At 38.6% G+C, this 27714-nt stretch overlaps 1 protein-coding gene across 1 annotated transcript in view; it reads right to left on the bottom strand.

The window, feature by feature from the left end:
- The window catches only part of LOC140331668 (probable acyl-CoA dehydrogenase 6), a 61607-nt gene that overhangs the window by 8922 nt on the left and 24971 nt on the right, over positions 1-27714 (bottom strand). The window contains exons 4-7 of the mRNA XM_072412877.1: positions 20366-20495; positions 12631-12737; positions 8169-8336; positions 4128-4301 (exon numbers count right to left, since the gene is read on the bottom strand). Of these exons, the coding sequence (XP_072268978.1) occupies positions 4128-4301; positions 8169-8336; positions 12631-12737; positions 20366-20495 (579 nt within the window). The remainder of the gene's footprint in view (positions 1-4127; positions 4302-8168; positions 8337-12630; positions 12738-20365; positions 20496-27714) is intronic.

Genomic DNA, 27714 nt, shown 5'->3' with positions numbered 1-27714 from the left:
GGTGCATTCAAATCCATTTAATTTCAGTTTTGACGTAAACTACATACAGCACATTGACATTACTTGAGACTTCCCAATGTGAATTTAAGTCTATAGGTTTGAATGGGCACAGATTGCATGCACATGGAACCCTGTGCTGTGTTGCATCTCACTTTTTGTGGCAACCAAATTGACTTTTATGGAGAGAAATAGAGTTTTAGTTCCAAAAAAGCCTGAGCACACAAGCCCTATGGTAGCCAGCAGTAATGGGCTTCTTGTGTATCCATCATTCCATAAACCAATACATTACCATCAGTCTGAATTATTGGCTTAACAGTAGATGCATCTATGGAGTCATGCTATGTGCAACTAGTACGACCATATTCAAAAGAATCTGAGATTTGTCAAATAAACAACCATTTTTAGATTGATTTGGTTTGCGGACCCTGTGCCTGCCTAAGTTTTTGGTTTGTAGCCCACAGAAGAGGACCAAGGCCTTATCTACTGCTGCTATGGTGGGTCAAATGCACACGTTTAAAAATTTAAATGTGTGTAGTGAAATTACAAATTTTTTTTTTTTTGAAACATTTTACTTTTTCTTGTTTATTACTTAACTTTAATGCCACCAAGCATAGTGTAGGAGTTAGCAGCCAGTAGTGCTAGTTAGGTACAGTATTTGGAAGTAAAAGGCTTACAAAAAAAGGCTAAACCTTTTATTTAACATCCAGCTCAGGGCCCAAAGAGCCTACTAGGTTAATAGCAGCAAAATGTTCCTTTTCATCAGTATCTAGCATGGTCAGCATAGTTGTCCCAGTGGTTAGCAGTCTGGCTTTTGCAGCACTAGGTCAAAGTTTGAAATCTCAACACTATCTGCAAAGAATTAGTATGTTCTCCCAGTGTTTGTGTGAGTTTCCTCCCACATCCCAGAAAAACATGCAGTCATTCTCTTTAAAAATTGTCCTTAGAATATTTAATGACACATGACTATGGTAGGGACATTAGATTGTGAGCCCAGTTTGTGATATGAATTTGGGCTTTGAAAAGAGTGATATAAATACAAGTTAATAATAAGCCACTGCCCCATTATGCAGGCTTACATCCACATCCTACAAATCAGTTTGTTTTACTAAAATTGGTAGAGCCCACACTGACGCTCTGCACCGCTCCAGATGTAAGGTCAGCTTGCAGCTGGGTCTCCACTCCTCTTGGCCGTTCACAATATGAATCCTGGGGCGTGGTCTGTGATTGGTCAGCATTATTTTAGGAATAATATTACAAATCATTCAGATGTAAGTCCAATAAATATACAGAGATGGTCTGAAGATTCTGTGGTTGCTTATTGAAAATCAGAATGGAGCGTTTGTAGCATCTAAGAGACCTTTATTGTGAAATGATTGTTGGTGGCAGAATCTGCTGAACTCCTGCGATTTTCATATAAAAAAACATCTCTAAAGTGTGCGGAGAATGTGCAAAACATCTAGTGAGAGGCGGGTGTGTGGGTGAGAACGTCTGGTCAGCAAGAGGGCAAGGAGAAGAATAGACAAATTCATTTAAAGTATATGACTAGGCAGAAAGTTTAGTTGTGGATAGAATGGTGAAGGGTTGTTACTCTGTCAAGTTGTCATTGACGTCTATGTCCTCTGCGATTATTGAAGAAAAAGTAAAATGTAAAATTTTGGGTTATCACAAGAACCCAAGGTCTCAAGAGGTAAGGGTAAAGTAAAGGGAAGTTTTGGGGAATCCAGAGACAACTACCCAAGAGGAAAATAGAGGGAAATCTAATGGTATGCAAAAAAAAAATGGCAGAACTTTTTACCCTTATACCTGAGTATCAATCTTTTTCACTCCTCTGTATTTGTACTCATAACCATTGTCACTGAAACAAAAAGAGGTGACAATGGCGAAGGAAAATCTTCCAATGGCAACATTTTACTTTTAGTTGTTCCTGGGGCAACACAAACAGATGTATTGAAAATTTTGTGATTGGGCAATTAGGGCAGCATGGTGGCTCAGTGGTTAGCACTCTGGCCTTTGCAGGGCTGGGTCCCAGGTTCGAATATTTGCCAGGACACTATCTGCATGGAGTTTGCAGGTTCTCCACCTTGTGTTTGCGAGGGTTTCCTCCTACATTCCAAAAACATGCAGGTATGTTATTTAGCTTCCCTGTTTAGATTGTGTTAATAACGTATGACTATGGTAGGGGCATTGGACTGTAAGCTTCTTTGAGGGACAGCTAGTGACATGAATATAGACTTTGTACAGCTCTGCGTAATATGTATGTGCTATATAAATACTGTGTAATAATAATTAAATGTAATAATAATCATCCATCATCATCAATTGTTCAGAATCCCCCATAACACTGCACACATATATTCTGCCCATCTGATCATTTTCTTTCCTGGTTTGGATTTTTATCCATTGCTTCACAACTGACAGAGGGGAGAAAACTCACCTACAATTAATTGGAAGTAGATTTTACTTTGAATTCATTTTATTGGACAAGAAGTAAAAAAAATAAATTCTGCCTTACTTTAGGAAATTTCTGCTAACTTTCAGTTGTAACTCAAGGAGAGAAAAAAAACAGAACAAGAAAAACCTTCTTTAGCCAAAAAAGAAAATAATGAAAATTTTGGTTATACATAATGAAGAGTTAAAGAAACAGTGTCACAGGGTTCATTTTATAAAATTAAAACATTTGTCCCTGTTAATAATTGGAGTATTTTCTAGCAATTCAATAAGGAATACACGGAATAGTCATCCGTGGGTGTGTAATCTGCTGTATTGGGAACACTGAATTCGGGAATGAATGAACTGTGCCACCTCTACTTAGAACTGAGCTGTATGTCTGTATCATTCTGAACATGGAGTAAAACAAACATGAGACAAGATTCTCAAAGGACATGGTGTAATAGCCGGCTCAGTCTCTGACGTCCTCTGGCCTTTACGCCGGCCATATTTTGCATTTTTCCTACATAATCAGCCAAATATTCCCTGGCCACTGACAGCTCAATCATGAACGTCATTCCTCCTAACTCGTAATATTGTCCTATTTTTAGTCCACCTGGGACAGGAAGTGGCTCACCGATTCCCACTTACTATGTAAAAATAAAGTGTGGTGATATAACTGGGAAGCTGCTTCAATATTAAAGTGAACTTGTTCTGTTGTTAGAAATGTAGAGCCCCTCAGTGATTTCAGTTTTTTTATGTTGTATGTATTTTTGTATTCTCACTTTAACTAGGCTAATTTTAGCCAAACATTTGCTGCTTTATTGGGGGAAAATTGTTTACAGAGTTCAATAGCTTATATATATTTTATGTAAATATACACACACACATATCTGATACAGATAAGTGATAGCTCCCTTCATCCTGCATGCTTTTTAAGGTAGCCTTCTACAAGGTATGTGTCAGAGATGGTTCCCTGCATTACACATCTCTAGTCAAGTTGTATCAATGTTTTATGAATGTCTGGAGTCTGAATTTTTATGGAATATGTTGGACATCTGCAGAGAGACTACAACTTGCATTTGAAGCGTAAGGTTTCTATCTGCAGCCTGCTGACAAAGGACAGCCTTTCCAAGGCTGTGGCTCCTTTCTAAAAAACAAACTTTTCACACTCTACACCTTTTATTTATTGAACCTGGAATTCATTCACCTAATATAACCGGGAAATTCAATCAATTTGAACTTTAAATTCAGCTCTTACTGACCTCTGCAGCTACAAGCACTTTGGAGTAACCCTTCCTCAAAGTTATACCCTTTTCAGTTTATAATTCACTTTTTGTGCATATCTCAGTTTCTCCCTAATAGTAGTAAGGTCCTGCCAGCCTTCCAATCTCGAATGCAAATACAAAGCAGATTTACAGAACTGGGGGGGGGGGGGGGGGGGGGGGGGGGGGGGGGGGGGGGGGGGTGGATGTAGGGTGCTGAAACCAAACCTGAATGACTTCATCCAAGGCTGGATTTGTACTTTGTTTTATAAGTTTAAGTACTTTTTTTTTTTTTTTTTAAAAGTTTTTTATACAAATAGTAAAATATAAATATAATGTTTAAATAAAATGAAGTATATTATACATCAGAATAAAAAAATATATTTTTATATGTTCCGAGAACAAAGCACCAGATACCAGATAATATATACTTACCACTGGCAGTTCCCCACATTCGCTCCTCTTGAAACTGCAACATTTGATAGATGAATCCCATTCCTTCCTCCCCTATTAAATTTTTGCAAGGCACTCGGACATCTTCAAAGAATATCTGAGCCGTATCTGATGACTTCATTCCCATTTTGTCAATTTTCTTGGTGATGTGGACACCTAAAAACACACACACAAGAAAAATATTTAGAAGAATTATTTAAAAACAAACCAACCGATGACTAATGTACTTACATACTGTATGCACCACATGCCAGGCTCTAGCAATACGAACTGAAATACTCTACAAAGTGTGACCGCATTATCTCAGATACAAGTGCTTTTCTATTAAGACATAAAACATGCCCAAGCACTGTCTCACCTTTTGCTGAACTCTGAAGCTGCTCCAAGTAAATAAAAATAGGATTTTTCAGTTGTAACCAGTGATGACTGAATAAATAATTCATGGCTATAACCCCTACTCTCTGAGTGTAGCAGGCAGTATATTGGCATTGGTGGTCTGTTGTGAAATAAAGCTAGTGTGCAGAAAACTGAAGTTTAATATAAAGGAGGATTACAAGTGAATATACATGGCAGAACAAAGTAAAACACTGACCAGGATCATGCACCAAAGTGAAAAGTGGATGATGCTAAGAGGATGAAACAAAGTGAAAAATGCATAGGGCAAGAGGACGCAACAAGTACTTAAAAGTGGAAGGAAGGGGAACACAACAAAGTGGTTGGGGCCAGAAGTAGGATGCAACAAAGTGAAAAGAGGATGAAGCCAAGAGGATGCAAAAAATAAAAATGGATAAGGCCAGGAAGATAAAGCAAAGTAAAAAGCATATGAGGCCAGGAGAATGAAACAAAGTGAAAAGCGGATGAGGCCAGGAGGATGAAGCAAAGTGAAAAGCGGATGAGGACAGAGCATTACACAACACAGTGAAAAGCAGATGGAAGAAAGAGTATGCAAAAAAGTGAAAAGTGTTTAATGTCAAGAGGGTAAAACAAGATGCATATGAGATTCATAATAGGGCACAGCAAAAGTATGGATGCAACAAATAAAAAATGGGTAATGCAAAAAATAGGACACACGAAAACTAAAATGTGGATGGGGGCAAGATGGCCCATCTAAGTAGAACATGGATTAAGTTAGGCAGATGAAAAAATAAAATGTGAATAAGTGAACAGTAGATGGAGGGCAGAGGATGCAACAAAGTAAAACGTTGATTAGGGCATCTAAGTGGAAAGTGAATAAAGTTAGGTAGATGAAAAAAAGTGAAATGTGGCCAAAGAACACATTAAAATGAAAAGCGGATGAAACCAAGAAGTTGCAACAAAATTAAAAGTGAATGAGGTCAGAAGAATGCAACAAAGAAATGAGTAGATAAAGCCAGACAGACTCAACAAAGTGAAAAGTGGGTAAGGCGAGTAACATTTAACAAAATGAAGAGGATAAAGCCAGAAGGCCATAACAGTGAAAGGTGCAAGATGGATGGAATAAAGGGAAGGGTGAATGAACCAGGAGAATGCCACAAATTGAAAAGTGAACAAACCAAGGAAGGTGCAACAAGCTTAAGAAGGGTAATATAGGATGAAAGAATGGTAAGGGCTTTGGTCTAAACAAAAACATTTCTATGGTTTTCAGGCCAGGTTCAGATTTGAACAGTAATGTATGTAGTGCAGCAATACATGGTAATGCTTATAACAAGCTTTGGTATGTTGTGATGCACCTAGCTGGCTGACCCGTGATGCTTCACACCACAGTGTTTGGTATTGCATGTACCATTTATTACAAATCAAGTTAAAAAAAAATCCTGGCATAGATGTGAATTAGACCCTTAAGGCTGATAAATTGTGCTTTAGGATCACTGACAAGAAAAATATAATCTTACTCCCAGCCCTGCAAGCTGTCACATGCTAAGGAGAAGTGGCCCCACATAGCACCAGATTTTGCAACATTTTCACATGACAGTAAAATAGTGTTTTTTTTACAGATACAGTTGCTTTTCATCTAACTTGCGTGTGATGATGAAATCAGAGCTACGTGTGATTTGTACATTTTGCAAACAGATTCTCAAGAGAATCCTGAAGTTCTGATCGTGATCTATAAATTGATGGATTGTGGAAAAATGGCTGACACTAAGCATACAGAAACTCTGCAATGCCTTGTTTATCAAATGCATAGTACAATTACATTTAGAACTGGGATGAGATGAGATGCAGTGAACTCAAATCACCTTGGACAGTTACTCATGTAATGGGCAGGTGAGACAGTATATAGTCAGTCTACAAATATGAATCATCAACTTAGCAGAGAACACTTTACGTACTGATCATTGATAGGACGAGAACAATACGAGACAATAAGAACAGCAATTGTGTATTCTGTACAAGGTCACCTACACAAAAGCTGCACTGTCCATAAATGTTTCTCAGGAATCACTGAAAGAAAAGCGGTATAACAGAGACAACCACATGTCTGGTTCCTCTACTTGGCCTTAAGACAAAAAGTAAGCCAGAGAAAATATGGAATTACAGTTAGTAAGAGTGACTAAGCTTAGGAACAATAAAATTTCCCATGGCAAACTCCAGAATTTGAATTTTAAAAATGGCCTTTCCTACAGGAAAATGTTTCAGATGCTACAATTAGACAATTGTGGTGAGGAACTGATTCATACAATTACAAAAGTTTTACAAGGTTTAGTGAGGAAGCAGGATATTTTAAAACAAGGAGGTGTTGAGGTTCCTAAATATAGCCAATTAACAGATAACCCTGCTATACTTTTATGATATTGTACCTATACAAATTTTGAAGCTGGGCCTTCCCCTTTTGTTACAATTAATAGATTGATACAACAATATATGCAATGCATGTGTAAAAGGTCAAGATCCGATCAGAGGGAGCACTTTATGTCCCCGCCTCAAGCACTGCACTGGAGGTCTTTCACCAGGGGTCTGTACTGACATCTTTTACTGAAGGTCTGTACTGAGGTCTGTCTGGGGGTCTATACCTAGGAATTTGTCTTAACATCTGTCAATGTGTCAATGAGTCTGGACTGAAGTATGCTTGGAGGTCTGCACTGATGTCTGTCAATGGTGGTCTGTATTGATGCCTGTCAATGGGGGTCGTACTGATGTTTATCTCCATTGGGTATCTGTACTGAGAGATGGGACCAAAGACTGATAAAAAAAATACAAAAAAATTAAGAATATATAAATATGTGTGTGAGAGGAAAACATTTAGGAAGGTTGGTGGTTCTCCAATGGAAGAATGGGTTCTACCCAATCTAGAGTTGAGCAGTAAGTTGACTGTGCCCACTGATTCCCAAGCTTAAAAGTCAATCTCAAGGTAAATCTACAGAATGAGAAAAATTCAAATGGTTTGTAATGATGACCACACAAATATAATAAATTAAAACTAAATATTTCTGAACCAGAAACGTTGTACCCAGAGGGCACATAACTATGTACCAGTATTGCCTGTGGTCTCCCTTCAGCTGAACTTTGCCCATTATTGCCTTACGATGAACATTATGGTAACAGCAGGGCTTTGCTTCCTTACCCCAGCTCACTGAAGGACACATTAATGACGTAGGGGATATCAGAATGAACCAATACGTGCAACAGGAACTGTCAGCACACAAAAAGGCTCTGGGGCTAGAGATGTCTTAGATTCTCAGTGGAGTTCACCAGTGTGGCCAATGGGACGGAAAAATATTATGTGCTTTCTTTGCAGAGATCTTCTTGCTTTTGAAATGGTGACAGTTTTTTTTCCACAGCTCTACTCTGAACATTACTTTCTCAGTTTTCATAATGTGTTTAAAACATACATAAATGTATGCTATAATGCACATCTGAAACACACATTACTGCATGCTTTGAAGTACGGAAAGAGGTTCAATTCCTGGATAGCTCAAGTGTTTTGCATGTGAGTGCATTCTTTGGTGCACTCCTAAGTTCTACCCACAGCAATACGTTTGTTTTGTTCAGTGCAGAAAAAAAGCTGTACCTATGCTAAGTAATTGTTTCAAGCTGTTAACTTACCAGGTGTCTTCATAGGGAGACAAATAAGTGACTTGTTTTTGTGTGAAGGTCCAGTGCTGGTGTTGGTGAGGAGGCACATCCAGTCAGCTTGGCATCCATTTGTTATCCACATCTTGCTGCCGTTAATAATATAATCATCTCCCTTTCTCACTGCCATGGTCTTAATACCTAGGGATGAAAAAAGGAAGCTGTTACATTAGGCCATATTCTTTGGCGATTTCTTACCCCTATAGACCAGCTTTACTACGTGAAGTGAACCTGTTTTTATAATAAACATCCTATACCATTAAACAAAAGCAGTTTTTGTTTTAATTCCCTTTGCATAAATCTGATGGAGCACACATTTTCTTAGGCAATATCATTTATTAAAATAGATTGTAAATATGGAAAAATGACGAATGCAGAGAGCAAATGCAGAATGCAAAAAGGGAACAGGTCCAACAATGCAATCTGAAACATGGAGCTGTACACAGAGGAGAGGGGTGAGAGGTTTCAGGAGCTATACGCAGAATAGAGGGTAAGAAGTCCCAGAGGTTGCACACAGAGGCGAGAGCAGAGAGGTCCCAGAAGCTGTACAAAGAGGAGAGAGGTCCCAGAGGTTGCATACAGAGGAGAGAGGTGATAGGTTCGAGAGGTTGCACACAGGGAAGAAGAGATTGGGGTCCCTGAGGTTGCACACACAGAAGAAAAGATTGGGTTCCTAGGAGCTGCACACCGAGGAGAAGGCAGAGAGGTTCCAGGATATTGATCATTTTTATAAATACAATCTGAGGTCTCTTGCTGGATAAAATATTTAATTTCATTGCAGAATACTGTGAGTAACAGTCTAGAAGCAAACTAACATTTGTGTAATCATATCCTACACTAAACTTTACTTAAGTAGGGCAAAGGCAAAATAAGCTGCAAAACCACTACAGTGAACCTCTGAATTAGTCATCATTGTCTTCAGCTATCAATGTTTTTAGTAAAAGCCTGAAAGAGAATCTGTAATACCAGAAAAAGTGGAAGCTGTTTGACCTTCCATTAAAAACTATAATTTGTGAACATCCAGCCTGCATGTATTCCAGGCCAGTGACTCCCTGGATAGTGAAGTTAGGACGATGTTGACAGCCCTGGAGCAAGTTTTATTTAGCTTTGCAATTCTATAACAATACATTTTAAATGTAGCATATGCTGTATAGTTTTCTGTATTTTTCCACCTTTTATCATAAAAACAGCCTTTGATCTGCAGGCGAGTAACTTGAATGAGATGATGCTATCAGTCTGCTGCAAGCAGGAAGAAGAACTCTCCTCAGTCTCCTTTCTTTAGTAATTGTGACATTATCACTGGTCTGGTTTTCGAAGTACTTCACTTCAATCGGCACATTTACTATCGTGCAAGACCTGCAAAATGTTACTTCCATCCAAAACACAAAGATAAAAGAAAGATTATTATGTAGACTAATCTCCTACTACTTGCTGTTTTAAAACAGAGAATGTCTATGTTCCATTGATCTCTTGTATAATTATATAGCAATATTTAGAACTATTTTCACTTCATAGTAATATTTAATATTATATTGATATCATTTAGCAGGTTAGAAGGTATACTTGGCAGAGTGAGGAATAATTGGTAGGAATTTGTAGAATGGTTGGCAGCCATTGTGTTGGTTGGATAGGCCAGGGTGCAGTTTGGAAATGAAACAAAGTGATTTTCTCCCTAACTATAAAACATCTTAATTGCCTCCCCTTCTGCCAAGCACCATAATGTACGGAAAATCGCAGTTCATGTATTTCCTTTAACTCATTTAAACAAAACCAATGTTCCACATTGTGGTATAGAGAGAAAATAACAAAAGAGATATTTGTTTGATATTTGCTGATATTTTGGAAAACTTTTCTTCATATTATAGTTGGACTTTAAATAGAGTTTAATTCACTTTTAAAAGCTTACATCCCTTTTGTAATCCAAAAGGCGAACCTTGTCATTATAACATATTCTATGTACACTTCCTAATCCTCCATTCTGCAACTGAACAAAACTACTCTTCATCATCCTTTTTGTCAATTTGCAAGTAAATGACTTTCCGATGCAGAGACTGGCATGATGAGTGACAACGTTTAATTAAAACATTTTTCTACCTGGCACTCTAAACCCACTCCATATGACGAATTGTGACACTTGCCAGTCACTTAATAATAATAATAATGAAACAAAAAATCTTCAGCACTGCAAATGTCTTTTTAAATGCTTCTTCAAATGATATTTATTTGGTGGCTGCTGCAGAGATGATTGATACCAACTGATAGCATAGATGGGAGCACAAACTGCCTGCCAGAGAATCAGAATTATGGGGAGTTTTAATCTCTCAGAAACTGGTGGAATTCTTAAAATCTAGTTGACAAGATTCTAAAATAAGAATGCATAATGTAATTGTTCATTGAGAGTATGATGTTCATGATTGTAACATGCTTAAGGAATTGCCTGAATGACTCGGGATGCCTCAATTTTTCTAATTATTGTGTAAAAATATATAAGTTGTTTGGACATTGAATTGTTTGCTTTGCACATCAAAGAATTCTCAGGTTCACCTTGGGCTTTGACTCAAATGAGTAAGTCTAATAGTGAAGGGCCACACTGTGATATTATATTCCAGATACAAGTTTTTTTGGAGTTAAAAAAAATGAACCCAACATGTTTCAGGGGTCAAGCTTTACCTTCTTCATCAGGGCTTGTAAGAAAAGAAACAGTGAATGTGGATTTTGTTGTGAATAAGGCATAGGGTCCAATTCATCAAAGCTCTACAAGACTGGAGAAGATAGACTATCATCCAGATTAAGTCATTATAGTCTATCTTCTCCAGTCTTGTTTCAAAGAATTAAATGGAAAATTGACTTTAAATGGGAAATAAGTTTTTCATGTGAAAAGGTTTCGGGCCAATCCTTGTATACATTTTATTAAATTCAATGGGTAATAAAACTGTTCTGGAGGAGGGGAGATTGAAAAAACAAAAAATTGTGTGCCAATGGCACCAGCAAACTGTAGTATATGGATCTTTATTTTACTCATAGTTTCACTTTAAAGTCTAGTTGAAACCTCCTGAATTCTTACTGTAATATATTCAGGCTGTACTTATGATTTTTGTTTAAACTGCAGGAAAGATTTAAAATGTTCGATTCTATTGCAGTGGCTTGGCTCTTGGAGCAATATCACAGTTGTTTAGAGTAGTGCCATAGACTACAACAGCTAATTTCTAGTGACTGTGCCAGCCAACACTGGGGTCTGATTTATTAAAGCTCTCCAAGACTGGAGAAGATAGACTATAATGGGTGAACCTGGGTGAAAGTCTATCTTCTCCAGTCTTGGAGAGCTTTTTAACCTGGAAGACTGAGGACTTGGTTTGAATAAGGAGCATCATGGCCCAGCTGCCTGATATGATTACATATTGTCACCCTTCATTTAAAATGTATTTAGGCAAAGAGCAGTGCTGACATCCTCAAATTTGATAGGCAAGTATAAAAAAAGAACAACATGCAGCATGGGGACTTCCATGATGCAGAAGGATGATTGAAGAGCTGAGCCCACCATTGGGTTTTTCAAAGAAAACACTTACAAATGCACAGTAATCACTGCTTCCCTTTCTTCAACATCAATTATTCTTAGCCTAATGTAATTGTTGCAGGATATATAATTACTTTTATAATAATGCCCTTTCTGTGGTTATGCCCCGGTTCTCCTAATTGCACATATAAAATATGTAAATATTCAACAAGACGTAAGAAAACCAAAGGATCAGCAGAATTTACAGTGACATTGCCATTGCATGTACTGTAAATGTCAGCGGTAAATCAGTCAATGACACATTTAAGTGATGGTTGGAAACAGTCAGATATTGACAGAATTGTGTTCCAAATGCCCTCAAGGACAATTTGCACGCACCTTTATAGCAATACACAATGGAAGAATGCATTATTTGCTTTTAAAGTGAAATTGTAAGTAGCATTTACCCTGCATCTATAGATGTGTCACACCATCATTGCTTATAAACATTTCTCAACCATCTTACACCAGAGGTTGTTAGGGGTTCCTTGAGCACTAGGCAGTTTCTGCCTCTCAGGTCAGTTTAAGTGACACCAATGATCTTTTTGGCTATCCATAAGGGTGACATTCTTCCCAATGGCCTGCAAATTAAGAGGCATTCTTCCTACTGACCACCACACTAATGTACTGTGAGCTGTGGATATAGTAATTATATCAAGGGTTCCCTGAAGACCTGAGAGATAATTCAAGTGTTTCCTCACATTATACTGTTCTAAAAAATAAGTACTAGAAAGGCTTAGGCTCACATAGTTTTGATGTATAGAAAAGATAAAATAAAGCATCTAATTGCAGTGTAAACACAACAGGAAGACCGTACTGTGAAAATGTGTACCCAAGTACATCTAGTGCAATTCACATTTTCAGAACTTCAGTATCACTTACTTGCCACATCAGATCCAGCTCCAGCTTCACTGACCCCCAGGCATGCCACCACATCTCCAGCTATTGTCGGTGCCAGGAATTGGCGTTTCAGCTCGTCACTGCCAAATCTGTAACATAGGAAGGAAAATCAGCTTTAACAAGGCTTATACAGTCCATTCCAAGACTAAGTATTCAAAATCTAGAAATGTCCTAATTAACAGCATGAGGGACAAAAAAAGAGTAGCTGTACTTAAATGATTGTTACAGAAATATGTGTGGGTATACAATCCTGGATTACTCTTTATTGATTAGAAGTTTTGTTTAGGATTTTTACTATTTTCCCCAAGATGGCAAAACTCAAAACAACTCTTAGATTGTAAGCTTTTCTGGGCAGAGTCCTATCCTCCTTCTTTGCCATTGTTTGTATCTGTGCAACCCCTATTTATTGTACAGTGCTTCTTGGTATGTTGGTGCTATATATATACTGTTTAATAATATTTAACAATTATTAATATTTTCTAATGCATCAACACTTATGTTTAGCTAGTCTATATTGCCTTCACAAGTTCTGTGTTGTACACAATTGTGTTGATTTACTTACTCAGGAATATAGGATGTTCACTTAGTAAAGTTTGCTAGTAATAGATAAGTCATTTAGTTTAGTAAATCAGATGAAGCTCTGCTAACTTAAACCATCCAATCATGTGCAGGGAAAAACCCTGTTATTTTATTCCTTGCAACATGACTTTTCACCACATTCACTAAGCTAGGCGAAGTACCCCATGGTATTCGAACAACCTAAATTATTCTTATTCTTATATTAAAGTTTGAAGAGAGAGAAGAGAAAAGAAAAAAGGGAGGCTTTTGTGGCATAATCACATATAGTTTACTTATAACTCATCATGGAAATTACAGGATAATTGGTTATGTGGTGTTACAATCATATAGCAGATTTGTCATGTACTTTCGTAAGGGCTATACATTGTTTCAAATAAGTAATGTCTTGTTTCCGACGTGTTTCGCCTTATTGGCTTCTTCAGGAGAGGGTTAGATAGCGCCAACATAACAAACAGTGCTGTACATTAAATAGAGGTTGTAAATGACAGATACAAAGAATTACACAGGAGGAGGAGAAGACCCTGCCCAAATCTTTCAGATTCATCCGGAGGTTTCCTGGATCAGACCTCACGTTCTCCCAGTATCCTCCTTCATTCTGGCATGGAGGAAGCATCAAGCTCCACCATCTTCTTTGACCTTCTTCTTCTTTCTGCGTAGGTCACCTGATCTCTCTGTGCAGGCGTGAAATCAAGCAATGTAGAGGGGTAATGGGGAGAAAAAGAAAAAAGAGTGCCGATCTCACTGCTTATGTTCAAGATCTGCATTTTTTTCACAATAGAAAGGGCTCCTTCTGTGCATGCCTGAGAATGGGCATGCGCAAAAGGATCAGCCAGAAGCCTCCTGGTATACATACGTTACGCATCCCGGGAGGCTTCTGACTACTCCTATTCAGTCTTGATCCCCGCCGCTGTCAAGACAGAAAGGAGAGGGGTTTACCCTTTTATGTAAGGTAAAAAATTTAGTTTAGGGCAGCTTTAACGTAGGTCTGTTTTACAGAAGTGTATGTATTGTACATAGTGAAGTGGTCAGATGTATGTAACACATCGAGTGCAGGGGTTATGTTATGCACATTTCCAAAAGAGAAGGATAGGCCCAAGTTATTTTTTTCAATATCACTGCACAATTTGGCCAAACCCACTTTTCGAATGGCTTTTATTATTATAATTATACAATATTTATACGGTGCCAACATATTATGCAGTGCTTTACAAAGTCCATAGTCATGCCACTAGCTGTCCCTCAAAGTGGCTCACATTCTAATGTCCCTACCTTAGTTTAATGTCTTTCATACAGTCTAAGGACAATTTTGGGTGAAAGCCAATTGATCTAACTGCATGTTTTTAGAATGTGGAGGAAACCCCCGCAAACACGGGGAGAACCTGCAAACTCCATGCAGATAGTGTCCTGGCCGAGATTTGAACCAGGGACCTAACACTGAAAAGTTCAGAGTGCTAACTTCTAAGCCATTGTGCTGCCCTGATGTAGCAAGATAGGACTTTGAAGTAATGAACCTTATGATTTCATGACTGGTCACATGACCACGACCAGCATCGTCATGTGACTGGCAAGATTGCCGAAAGATAGGAGCTAACAATTAGGGGTTTTTGCACTTTTTTTTCTGTGTGTAAATTGGACCATACGTTACAGGCCAACACTTTTCAATTGTAGACCAGGAACATGCCTAGATATAACGAATTCTGACATTTTGCTGACCTGTGATTTAAGTGCAATCTTCTCACCGTCATATAGATTTACATTTTAATATGTTGTATAGAGGATGACAGCAATTTATTATCAGGAATATCAGCAGCTACACCGCATCCAAAAAATGATTTCTCTTCTTTTTTTTTTTTTTAAATATATACAAGCAAAACTGAGATTACCGTCCGCCTTTACCAGTTAGGCAAGAAGTAAGTATTAAGTTATAAACGAGACATGTCTTCACATTTTTTTACATAAATGAAAATCGAATAAAAAAAAGTAATTTTCACTTAGTCTGCAGTGTCAACGACATTATGCAAATCACACTGCAGATTTGACCTTTAAAATAGGAGAAGACGCGGATAACGTCTAAATTAGAGAATTAGAATGGTCTGCCTTTTTTTTTTTAATGCGAGCTGAGACGGCACATTTCGATGGCGGGATGGCGAATGTCATTTTGCGGTGTATCTCCTTCAAACATCTTCAATTTATTTTCACATTTGCAGATCCTTTAAGGTGTGTGAATTAACAGCGATGCTCCCATGAACAGTGCCATTATTTTGTGTTTCCATTTTTCAAGCAGATTAACGAAACTCTATTATGCCATTTGTATCAACAAAGTTCACTCGGCATGCTGAAACTTGTAATAAACGCGAGTCATTACAAGAAGGAAAGTTTTGAAGATGAAACTTTCTAGGAGGGAGAAATCACTGTGTCAGGCTGACCAAAAAAGGAAAAATGAATATTTGTTGGGTCACATGATCTAATTTTGGATATCTTCTTTTCAGGTTTAAATGTTTTTTGTGGACTTTAATCCCAGATTTATACCTAAAGCCCACTCCACATGAGTCATGCCAACTGATAAGGCTCCTTTTAGGTTCAAAATATTTTTAATGACTAATAAAAGGATAAGAACAGAGATTCAAATATAAAAATAATCACTATAGATATATAATATCATGCACAGGATTAGTTCTCTGCTACTAGCAAGGGTGGACATAGGGGGCATCAAAGTTTTTTGCTGCATGAGGGCCTGGGACCCCTCTCAGTCAAACAATACTTGATGGTCAATAGGAGAAGGACCCCCTTACCGTAGTGTTCAGTGGTAAAGGGCTCCTTTACACTGCTAGAGGGAAAGGCGCTTCTTTATACTGGTGGTCTAAAAGAATTTAAATAAGTTCTTTAAATTAGTCAATCTCGGGAAGTTGACCCCCTTAAAGATAAGCAAAATGATCAGTGGTTACTTATAAGAGAGGCAAAAATTAATATTTACTTAAAAACACCTAGCAACCACTAGAGCAGTGTTTCCAAGGTTCCATGAAACCCTAGCGCTCCTCCAGATATTGTAGGGGTGCAATTTTCTTGGAGCATATTGCTACATTGATGGGGACAAGGAATATGGCTGCCAGGGAACATCATCTAACAATGTATCTAAATGGAAATTTAAAATTGGATTGCAAGTTGTTCAGTTTTGCATAATAGCATTGTGTGTGGACTCTAAGAAAGTACTTTGATATTTGGAGAGATGATAATTGATGGCATTGAATTGCTAATGAGCAATTCAGTTAGGCAAAAATATATTTTTTACACAATACATTAATGGAGGTGTAGGATGTGGATTATCAAGATGAATTTAAGGCAATAAAAAGAAACATGAGTGACTAATGCAGCTCTAAGAAAGTCAGAAAGTTTGCCTTAATGTAAGTTGTGTGTAATTATCCAAACTCTGTATGCAAACCAAACTTTGGTTGGGAATGGATTCTGGTTCTTGTATGCAGCAGGGATGGAGGCTTCCAACATTTTATTGACAGTCACCAAACTGTTCAATCTGTCTAGTTTGTATTACCCTCTTACGTAGCTTTGTCTAACTTGTTCATGTCGGTTCCATATTGTTTTGGGCTATGTGTTGAAGACATTTCCCATAACTTTCCATCCTGTTAGGAAGTGAGGAATAATCTACCCAACATAGACAGCATCAAAATCTTGCCAAAGCATCCTACCCTTCTCTAATCCAACAAAAAACAATTGAACCTTCCGTCTAGAATGGGACTAGTATAGGTAAAATCTATCGTCCAGTTAAAAGAAAGAAATTAAAAGAGCAGACCTGCAAAAGAAGATGTGAACGATTAATATGGAGGAACTTATCAAAAACTTCTGAAGTCTCGGGGAAACCCTGGTAATGTTAAAGCTATAATCAACTATATAACAGAAGGTGGTTATTCCCCTTACTAGTATATCAATAGGGTTGAGCCACCTCTCACAGTAGTCCAAAGGGGATAAATGCTCCTGTATAAGTCAGCGTTCAGAACGTCCTTAAGAGTGGCCACATGTGTATACAAACAGCCTGGGAACCCCCTTGGACTTTCAAGCTTGTTTTAAGAAAACTGTACCTTTGCATGCTTCCTACAACAATCTTTGAAATACCAGTCCATTCCCGGGCTCAGGAAAAGTAAGGCTCAGTCCTGTCCGTGCTTTCTATTACACCACAGCAGAATTGTATGATATTACTTATCTCTCCTGGGATCAAATCTACCTTTTACCACATTGATTCTATAATTGTATACACGCTCCCATACGTGTCTTTAACTGAGGATACAGTTACCACTACAAACAAATCTTTCTACATATCACTAACCTCATCCTTGCACCCTTATGTCTTGATCTGCTTTCACCAATAATACAAACGGCAAAGCTTGTATATTACCATATCCCTAAAGAAGCCGATCTGTGGCGAAACGCGTCGGATCTTTTACAGCTTGTAACCGGGTTTTTACATATTCTTTTTTTACTGCTTGAATTTGTTGTATTGCTAGAAGCCTATCTGTATAGCACCAAACTAAACTATATCCTGTGAACTACTTAACAGGAATGGTCATTGAATTGTATATATGTATTTTCATTATTTGTACCTAATACACAAATTATTTTTGAAACCAAAGCGTGAGCCACAAACCTCTCTCCTTTTCTTTCTCTGATTCCATATAAATGCCTATCGCTAATGGAACATTAGCATAGACAGAAGTCAGATATACATAACTGTTTTTTCAGTGATGATTATGAAATAAAACAATTTCTAATAATGGACAGAATAAGGAACACAGACAAGTGTATTGTTCCATCACATTGAATAGTGTATAGGTGCCCTCTTCTATGGGTGTTTGGTGGGAATTTGACCCCCTTATATTCATGGTCAATAGGAGAAGCCCCCATTTGATGATGGTCATCAGGAAAAAAAAAACCTAAAAAAGTATTAGTAAGCGGGAGAAGTGCCCCTTTAAATTGAGAGAGAGGGACCCCCATACATGATGGGAAATTGGAAAAATACAACATTACATTGGTGGTCAATAGGAAAAGGACCCACTTACAGTGGTGGTCAGAGGGGAAAATGGCTTCTTTACACTGAAAGAGAAGATGGATCCTTAAATTAGTTGTCATTTGGAAAAATACCCCCCTTACAAAAAAGATCAGTGATTACCTATTAAAGAGGCAGAAATTGGTAATTACTCAAGAACACCTAGCAACCTCTAGGGTAGGGTTTCTTTACCAGTGTTCCGTGGAATCCTAGGGTTCCTACAGAGGTTACTAGGGGTTCCTTGGGCAATGAGCAGTTTGTGCCTCTCAGGTCAGTTTAAGTGACACCAATGATCTTTTTGGCTATCTGTAAGGGTGGTATTCTTCCAACTGGCCAGTAATGTAAGAGGAATTCTTCCCACTGACCACCACACTAATGTAATGTGAGTTGTAGATAAAAGTTATTATAGCAGAGGTTCCCTGAAACCTGGAAGATATTTTGAGGGTTCCTCCATGTTAAAAAGGTCAAGGAACAATGCTCTAGTGGACCCTTAGTGTTTTTATGGAATCCTGGTTGAGAAAGGCTTGTTTGTATGTATCTGCCTGGCCACCGTTACTCAAATCTTCACAGAAACAGCCCCTTCCACTGCCTGTACATCGCTACAGAACACAGTACTGACATGGGGTCAATGGATGGAAAAGTGTGCCAAGGAATGCAGCAATCCAACAATTCTGTGTGGAATCAGAAAATTCTTCATGATGCCCTAGCACTTTTTTGAGGGCCTGCTTTTTTACATTTCTATTACCTCAGCAACAAAGTTGAAAACAAAATAAGAAACAAAATATTTCTCATCCTGTAGTTCTGAAATTTTAATGCAACGTGGTAGGGTCGAACAATCAGTGACTTGGCCCTCCGCAGAAAAACATCCATATAAGCCGGATTGTAAATTCACTAAATAGCCCCAACAACAGAGAGGGCGAGCAATCCCTTTAATGAAACAAAGTAATCACTTTGGCTAAAAGATTAGTCAATCGGCTGTTTAAGCCGTCTCCTGTGGGCAAGCTTTTTGGCAATTATTGTTAGAAAGATGGGCACTTTCAGAGGCCAAGAGCCTGGCACCAATCCCAACTCATAGTCGTGATTTGTTTTACTGAAAGCCCAACGGCGATCTGACGGATGACCAGCCAAAACAACGGCTTCAATTATTTAAAGAACCAATAATTTACTTTCCCTTAAATGCAGAGGTTTTGTTTGTCTGGTTCACAAAACTCAGGGGGGGCAAATACAACCAAGTGACCCTTTACTGATAGGTATAGATTCCCATCTTCCAATGTCAGCTTTCTTTGTGGCTCCTGGTATTGGGTTTCGTGACACATCAGAGTCTCAAAGAAAGTCAGAAGAAACTGAAGACTTTGCTTTGCTAGGCCACAGGTCTGAATAAAAACTAGCTAAATAATTCCTATAAAATCTCCCCAATGTGCCACTATTTGTAGAACATTCTGTGATTATTATCTAAATGGTGAAGTGTCTCCATTATGTTTCATGAGTCTAATATAAAATATAGGTGGACAATTGCCCACCTGCCTCAATCCTTCTCCCTGTGTTTATGTGGGTTGCATGCTGGCACTCCTCTTTCCTCCCACATTTCATAAACAAACTGGTAGGTTAACTATTTGTCTGTAAAATAGGGGGTTATGTATGCTATGTAAAATAGGGGGCTAAAATATAGGGATATTGGACTATGACTGCAGTAGGGACATTAGAATGAGAACAAAAAAGTGAAAAAGTGACATTATTGTGGGGGGAGGGGGGCTTTGTCTGGAAATTTGTGCATGCTAATCTAGGTGAAAGTGATCAGGCAGCTCTACAGAGCCCAGATCTTGGTTTAGACATTTTGGACATGTCAATGGAATTCAGATTCCACAATGCAATTGGATCAAAAGGCCAACTATAACATTTTTCACTGAAAATGAAACATATAATCAACAGTGCTCACAACACTGTTGGATCAAAGGACTGGCTGTACAGAATTAGTGGATTGACGATAATTCAGCTTTAACATATTCATACATATTGTAATATAGATAACCAAGCTGCAATGTCACGTGACTTCTGGATTAGAATTAATCACAAACTTGTCTTTACCTTGCCAGTGCTGGGGTAGCCATGTCAGACTGAACTCCTATGGCCATGGGTATCCCTCCACAATTAATATTTCCAAGTTCTTCGGCAATAGCAATACTGTAGGAAAAGTCCAAGCCCATTCCACCATATTCTTCAAAGAGAAATAAGAAATATTTATTCATTTGTTCATTCCCATGTTACTGCTGACAGTAAGTGTTTAGTAACAGCTCAAAGTTATATTAAAAAATGAATCTGATATAAACGGTTAATAGCAAGCATTTTATTTTTATTCAAAGGGCATTTATGCAAAGACTCTAAACATGAAAGTATGTACATGTCCTTAACCAGCAGTAGAAGCACTTTAAAATTTGCCCACAACAACCTCTGTGGCTGCAGACACTGTGAAGTAATTCATCCTCAAAAAAATCACAGCTTTAGCCCTCCTATTGTCTGTGTAAATGTTCTAATGTATGGAAGCACCAGATTCTAGAAACTTTTAGGCTACATTACATTTAGACGACCCATACTCCAGTCAGGAAGCTGCATGTGGAGTACAATCCACACGTTTGTGAATTACCTTGTGTTGCTCTGCTTTAAACATGATTGTAACTGCAGATTTTATTGGTGCACATAAATTTAGTGCATACTGTATGTTTCCAGCACAGTAAACCACAACACACATACCCTGTGTTAAGGTATGCTACAGTGTATTGCAGCTCAAGAGCATTGGTGAACCAGCGCTGAGACCCCACTGCTGTAATCTGTGTCTGCAACTATGGAGATCAGGGTAAGCTTTTTTAAATTGACTGTTGGCTGCCAGGCAGCATAAGACCTTGTCCAGGACTGAGGGAGACAAGTCAGGGTTGGACAGCTTTGGAGCTTGGAGCTTTGGGAGCTTGTCTTTTCCTCCCAAGCTTCCAACCCATGCAACCTGTTCTCAACAAATTGACTCCCTTCTAAATCCCACACCTGCTCCCCCCACAACAACCGTCTCTGCCCAAGACATTGCCACCTACTTTAGAAATAAAATTGACAAAATCAGACATGATGTCTCTGCTCACTGGGCCACCCGAACCATATCCCCCCGTTCCACCTGTAAATAAACCCTAACCTCCCTCAGCCCTGGTACTGTGGATGAAGTCTGGAAGGTAGCTAGACTGCTGATCCAGGGAACATCCGATTGCCTCATAGCATCAGGAAGGATTTTTTTCGCCTGTTGGAGTATATTGTACCAGGGGTTTTTCATCTGGATCAACTATGCCCATAGGGTTTTTATCTGGGATACGTTGATTTCCCTAGTGATTGAACTTGATGGACTTGTGCCTTTTTCAACCTAACTGACTAAATAAGAATGTAATGAATCAACCATTCAGTCTAAATTAAAATTAGCAATGATTCCGAGATAGAAGGGACCAAAATGATTAGGAAATTCTAAAATGTAAATAATTAAAGTAATCACATAGGACTCAATTTATAAAACAGGTAATCAGACATTCCCTCAAACATTCCCTTCTTGGAATTTTCCATGTGTTTCAATGGCAGTAATTGATTCCCACCAGGGAATGTCAGATTCCCTGTTTTTTAAACAGAACCCATAGGGCAGGTAATAATCAGTTTGGAAACATTGTTCTTTGTTTGCAATACACCTTTGACCCTGAATATGATTGGATTGACAGATTTAGCATTTGACCCCCAATCAGATTCAATGGTAATTACAAAATAAATCTCAGTGTGCTAACATTACAGAGCAAATGGAAGAAAATATAATGAAACTTGAAAAAAAGGGGCAGAATGGTAAATATAACAATAAAGTGTGCACAGCTTACAGTGTCGTCCACAAACTTTTATAAAGGTGAATTTGAACATTAACTTTCTGTATTACCATGAGCAGTCCTGATGACCATAAATCCTGTTTCTTATTTCTCTTGGAATAACATATGCCAAGTTTATTTTCTGCTCTGCAAAGTTTAGCAAGATTTGTTATGTCCCTTCCGTGCACAGTATGTTAATAGCTGCACGGCACAAAAACTGTAATTGCCTTCTGGGTGAAAGGGAAAAAGAACAGGTTGTGACATTTCTGCAAAAATACGGTGTAAGGGGAAGACAGTGCAAGAAGACCAAGCTGTCTCTTACATCTAATCATCTCTTCCTAAATTGAGATCAGCCAGCCCTGAGACTAACATCTCGATTTTTTCTCCACCTCGGGTCTTAGCGTGGCACCTGCCACCCCAGGAATTGGACATGAACGAAGATGACAGCTTTCCCAAATGCCAATGTATTTAATTAGCACTATTTAATACAGCTCGTAAATGATAAGATTCTCATCTAAATGGTTTAGAAACTCCCGGTTAGAGATCATTAGATATTAGGAAACGTTCTAGCAGAAATTAGACGGTAGGAAAGTCGGGCAATTAACTCCTTCAATATGCAACATGGGCCATACTATGTATTCAAAGATCATGCCAAGGAGAATTGGATTGGAGGTGGATCATTTAAGAATGACTAATTGAAATTTGTTCTTTTTCCAGCACGTGGTAAATAGAAGCAACCAAATTGGTTTTTATAGACACAAATTCATTATAGCTCCCCAAGACTGGAGAAGATAGACTATCATTGGTGAACCTGGGTAATCCAACAAACTCGGATTGGATTGGAAAATCATTTGCTATTAGTTGGCAAATGATTTCAATTTTGGGCTAGATCCATTCTAGGTTTGCTGAATCACCCAGGTTCACCTATGATAGTCTATATTCCCTGGTCTTGGAGCGCTTTATTAACGAGCAATGCCTACATCTGCTTTTCTTTCTAAAAGGCTGCAGCCATCTCCTGCCTTCCTTAGTCTTGGACGGCTTTGATTAATCGGGCCTGATAGGTATCTTGGACAATCGTGCGCTTCCAGACCTTTTAACATTTTTGGGAAGACCCTTTTCCTGCAACAATCAGCTCCATAAAGCCCTGGTTTGACCAGTCTGGTGTGATGTGCACAAAACCCCGACCTGAATCCTGCTCAGCACCTATGGGATGAACTGGATCACCAAATATGAACCAGGTCCCATCCAGTATTTGACCTCACAAATGCTATTTTGGTTAACTGGCACAGATTTCCACAGGCACCCTCCAAAATGTTGGGGAACTTCTTTCCAAAAGACTGGAAGATGTTATAGCTGCAAAGTGTGCGTGTGGTTAGGGGCCCTTTATGACTTTGAAACCATGGTTTAGAAAAGTGATGCCAGATAGCTCAGTCGATTGATTGATCCAAAGTGCCCAAAATGACTCCCAGAATTGACCATTTAAAGGTAAAAGAAACAACGCAAGGGCGATTGTTTGATTGTACTTAGGGGATAAGTATTAGGAATATTTACTGTCCTTACTTATTACTCCCCCTGGCAATCCTCACATTCTCCACATTGTGGGGGGACCTTTGGCATCCTCACTTATAATGTAGAACTGTAGGTTTCAGAGGATCAGCTGCACATAAAGAAATGCTGTGGTTGGTTTACCTGCAGAATTTGAAGGGGGATTTCTACAAAATGGATTGGAGTTCTGGTAGCGCTGGCGGTGGAAAAGGTAAAGGCGCTCCTTCTATTGACTTACCTATTTTGGGGGAATGCCTCTTTAAATATTGCTGACCAGTGACAGCTGTTTATTAAATTAGGTGAATAGAAAAGAGTATGGGAATGAACGTAAGAGGCTGAAACAATAGTCATGGGACCAAATCTTTCACCCAACCCTATGGATTATTTCCCTGGCAGTACGTGGCAACATCTCCAACCCCCATCTATATCAAGGATCTCACCCAAAAAACAACCATGTCAGACAACCATCACCTGATATCTATAGTTACTCCTAGAAAAGACCACAGCAGTATTAAAAATGAAAAAAAAACCTAGATGATTCCTATAGCTTTGCATCATTTTTCCGACAAGAGTAATTTTCATCTGTTACAAAAACAAGCCATTTTATGCCGGCATATTATGAGGCCATTATGAAGCACATCAGAGAAGAAATTCACCTTATGGCAATAAAGACATAAAAGAAGAACAAAAAATCTGCAAGTTAATATAAAAATCACAATAAATAAGAAGCAGAATAATGCCTGTGTGGTGTGAAGCGCCGACTGTACATTAACATTTCATCTACAAGAGACACGAATCAGCCTCTTCAAGCTGATAAGTGTGACGTTAACCAACAAAGATTTTTATATAGGAATTCTCATGAAGGATAATCAGATGACGGTGTTTGAAAAAAAAGCAAAAATCAAAAAGACGTCTTCATGTTTTAATAAGTTGGTGGGAAGTTGGATGCAACAATAGCAACCCGAAGGGGAACCATTTTAGTTGTATTGATCTCCAGTGGATGAACACCCCCTGACTTTCTTCACACACTTCGCTCCATTTAATGGCGCTCATGCTTCTTGAGCAGAGTTGTTGGTTGGGGTTAAGAGCCAGGGTTATGACCTCCAGCTTGATGCCCGAACCCTTAAAAGATAAGGCCTTAGTTAGGTTCCACTTTTAATATGCATGAACAGGCAGGGCTTTTTGTTCAGAAAGGGACAATTTATTAAAGAAAGAAATATGGTGAGCATGTGCAGCTCAGCATAGTAAGATAGGATACCCAGCACATCCCATCCTCCCTTGCAGCTTTCTGGAGTGAATGACTGCCCATACAGGACAGGTTAACTATAATGTTATCCAATATCAGCAACAACTGGCAGGACAGATGCAAAACCATTGTACGTCCCATGGTCAAAGAACATGGAAATCAGTAGCAAAATCAGCAGACTGAAGACTGATCATGTAAATGGAGTAATGCCAAATGATGGCAGACAAGCCAATCTGGATAAGCACAGACAGACTAAATCCAAAAAAAAGTCTAAACAATACAGAGAAATAATCCATGGCATGAATAGTCAAACAGACAGATGGCTTTCAAGGCCATAACCAATCAAAGTGGTTGATTAGGCATTATTTAGAAGTTTAGAGTTCCCGGTAAAGGTGGTTAATGAAGGTCAGGTGTACACAGCAAAGTACTAAGCTGCAATTCTCAGTAATGACCAGCAGATAGTCAGAGCAATACCCAACTCCCCCTATTTACCTAAATTTACCTTTACCAGATTCTCTGTCACTTCATTAGTTGTCAGGGCCTGGATTTTAAGCTCTTTGTAAATATCTCATTGGTCAGAGTCAAAGTTTACACATGTGACAACAATGAACTGCCTTAGAGCAACGTTTTAGGATGACAAGAAGGGGGGCACGGTACTATCCATGGCGAACGTGCATGTGCATCATTGTTATGTAAATTTGCCTGCCCCACTACACCCCTGCCTATGTGTCACTTAAAGGGGAAAAAAACTTACCCCAGAGTGACATCTCCAGTGAGACACAGATAGCAACTGAAATCTTAACAGAGGCTTCACCCTTCCCATGTGGCTTCTGTAGAAATGTTTTATATCCATAATGGAGGAGAAAACAGCTCTTTTATTCTCATGTTGCCATGTATAAAAAGTAAAAAAAATGTTCTAAATACCAATAAAAAGGTCGGGCTGAACATGTAGAGTCAATTCATAAAATTATAAAGCGTTATAACAATTCAAAGCTCTGTCACATTACATCAATCACATCCTCCCACTATAGACAGTTGACATGCAAATTACTGCTAATTAACATGAATTTGAATAATGAGAAGTTTCTGTCTGCTGCACAAATCAAATGGATATTGAATGAAAAATGGAACACTTAGACAGCTTTAATGGAGAAAACTCTTTAGCTATACAAAGATTGTGGCTGGAGGTCGTTGATGCCTTTATATTCAAACACAAAAAAGGGGTTTAAGCTGCAATATTTAGGTTCAGTCTGAAGCTGTCTCATGCAGTACTATTTCTCAGCCACAAGATGTCCTCAGTCCTCTGGGTTAAAAGATGCCCAGAGTCTATTAATTCAAAAGACTAAGAAAAGACAGTGCAGAATGTGCTGGCTTCTGATCACAGCACCCTGCACTGGCAAAAACTGGTGCGGATTACATCACTCTGAATAATCCAGCACCCCCCACTACTGAAATTTAACAAGGACAATATTTTTAGAGCCTATATAAAGCTTTTATCTGGAATAGAGGCTTAAAAACAGAACACAAACTCTACCCTGTTTTTTTTTAATTTTAGGCATTTTTTATTCCATAATTGTATCTGCCAATTACAGTATTGAATAGATGTTCCTGCAGGTTCCACTACAGCCTATAGGTGACAATGTTCAATAAATAAATCACCAGCCTGCAGGAGATCATTACTGTATATCATAGGTGTTATACTAATGATAGGTTTGGAATTCTGATTGGTTCCGGACCACCAGTATGGACTAGAGCTCTTGGTAACACTTGGGATTAAGTGCCAGCAGCTGAAGTGTTGACTAGTGGCTGTCAGGGATATTTATTAACATTTTTTTAGCATGGGGCACGTAGGGCTCTAATTATAAATGATTCTCCTTTCAATTTGCTCATAAAATGTGTTTCTTTCCTATTCATTTCCTATTGTGATAGCTGTGCACTTGTGACGATTGCCCACTAGGTGGCAGAATGAGTTTAATAGGAGAGCTGAAAAGCACTGAATTCCCCACCAGTGAATTTCGGAGGAATTGACTGGGGGGATAATTTATTTATCAGCATGCTTTCTGCAGAAATTATGACTCCCATAGGCTGCAATATTGGTGAATGGAGATTGTTTCCAGCACCCAAATCACCACTTACAAAATTTGCTCTGGGCATTGTTGACCTCTGGCCATGAAGAGGTTAAAATACAACCAGTGGACCTCCAGACTGCTGCGGCGTTTCCTGGAACCCATCAACCAATCATATTACAGATTCTGCTGGTCGGTCAGAGTTCCTATTTAAAACCCAATTATGTAACAAATTATCTTTTTTTATTATAAAGGTAAATTGTAAATAAATTGCTGACTCTACAAAAGTTTATCATTAAAAAATGTAATTAATTGAGATTTGTAGTCATTTATGTATTGGATGTGACCTTTCCATATAATGAGCTCCAACAGCAGAACACAGGGCCGCTGATCACAACCCCGCCCGGTGCTCCTTACACATCTGAATGGCAATTAGTGAATATTGTCTGACAATGGCGGGGTAAATACTGGTCCCCCCCCCCCCCCGTCACATTTGGACGTTTAGTTTGTTTACTTGAAAATTTGCAAATCAGCAGATCTTGGAATGACTTGCTGCAAATTTGAGTTCCATGCAAAATGAAAAGGAACGGAGGGGTTAACTGATTGCAATGGGCATCTGCAGGATATAAGGCGGAGGATGGGGGGGGGGGGGGCACAGAATTAAATCTGCCCTCCAGCCTTTCTTTCAGTCTTGTAAAGTTA

The sequence above is a fragment of the Pyxicephalus adspersus genome, chromosome 5 (genome assembly GCF_032062135.1).
Source record: "Pyxicephalus adspersus chromosome 5, UCB_Pads_2.0, whole genome shotgun sequence".
Classification (NCBI taxonomy): Eukaryota; Metazoa; Chordata; class Amphibia; order Anura; family Pyxicephalidae; genus Pyxicephalus; species Pyxicephalus adspersus.
The sequence above is the reverse complement of the archived record's forward strand: the minus strand, read 5'-3'. Positions and strand labels throughout refer to the sequence as shown.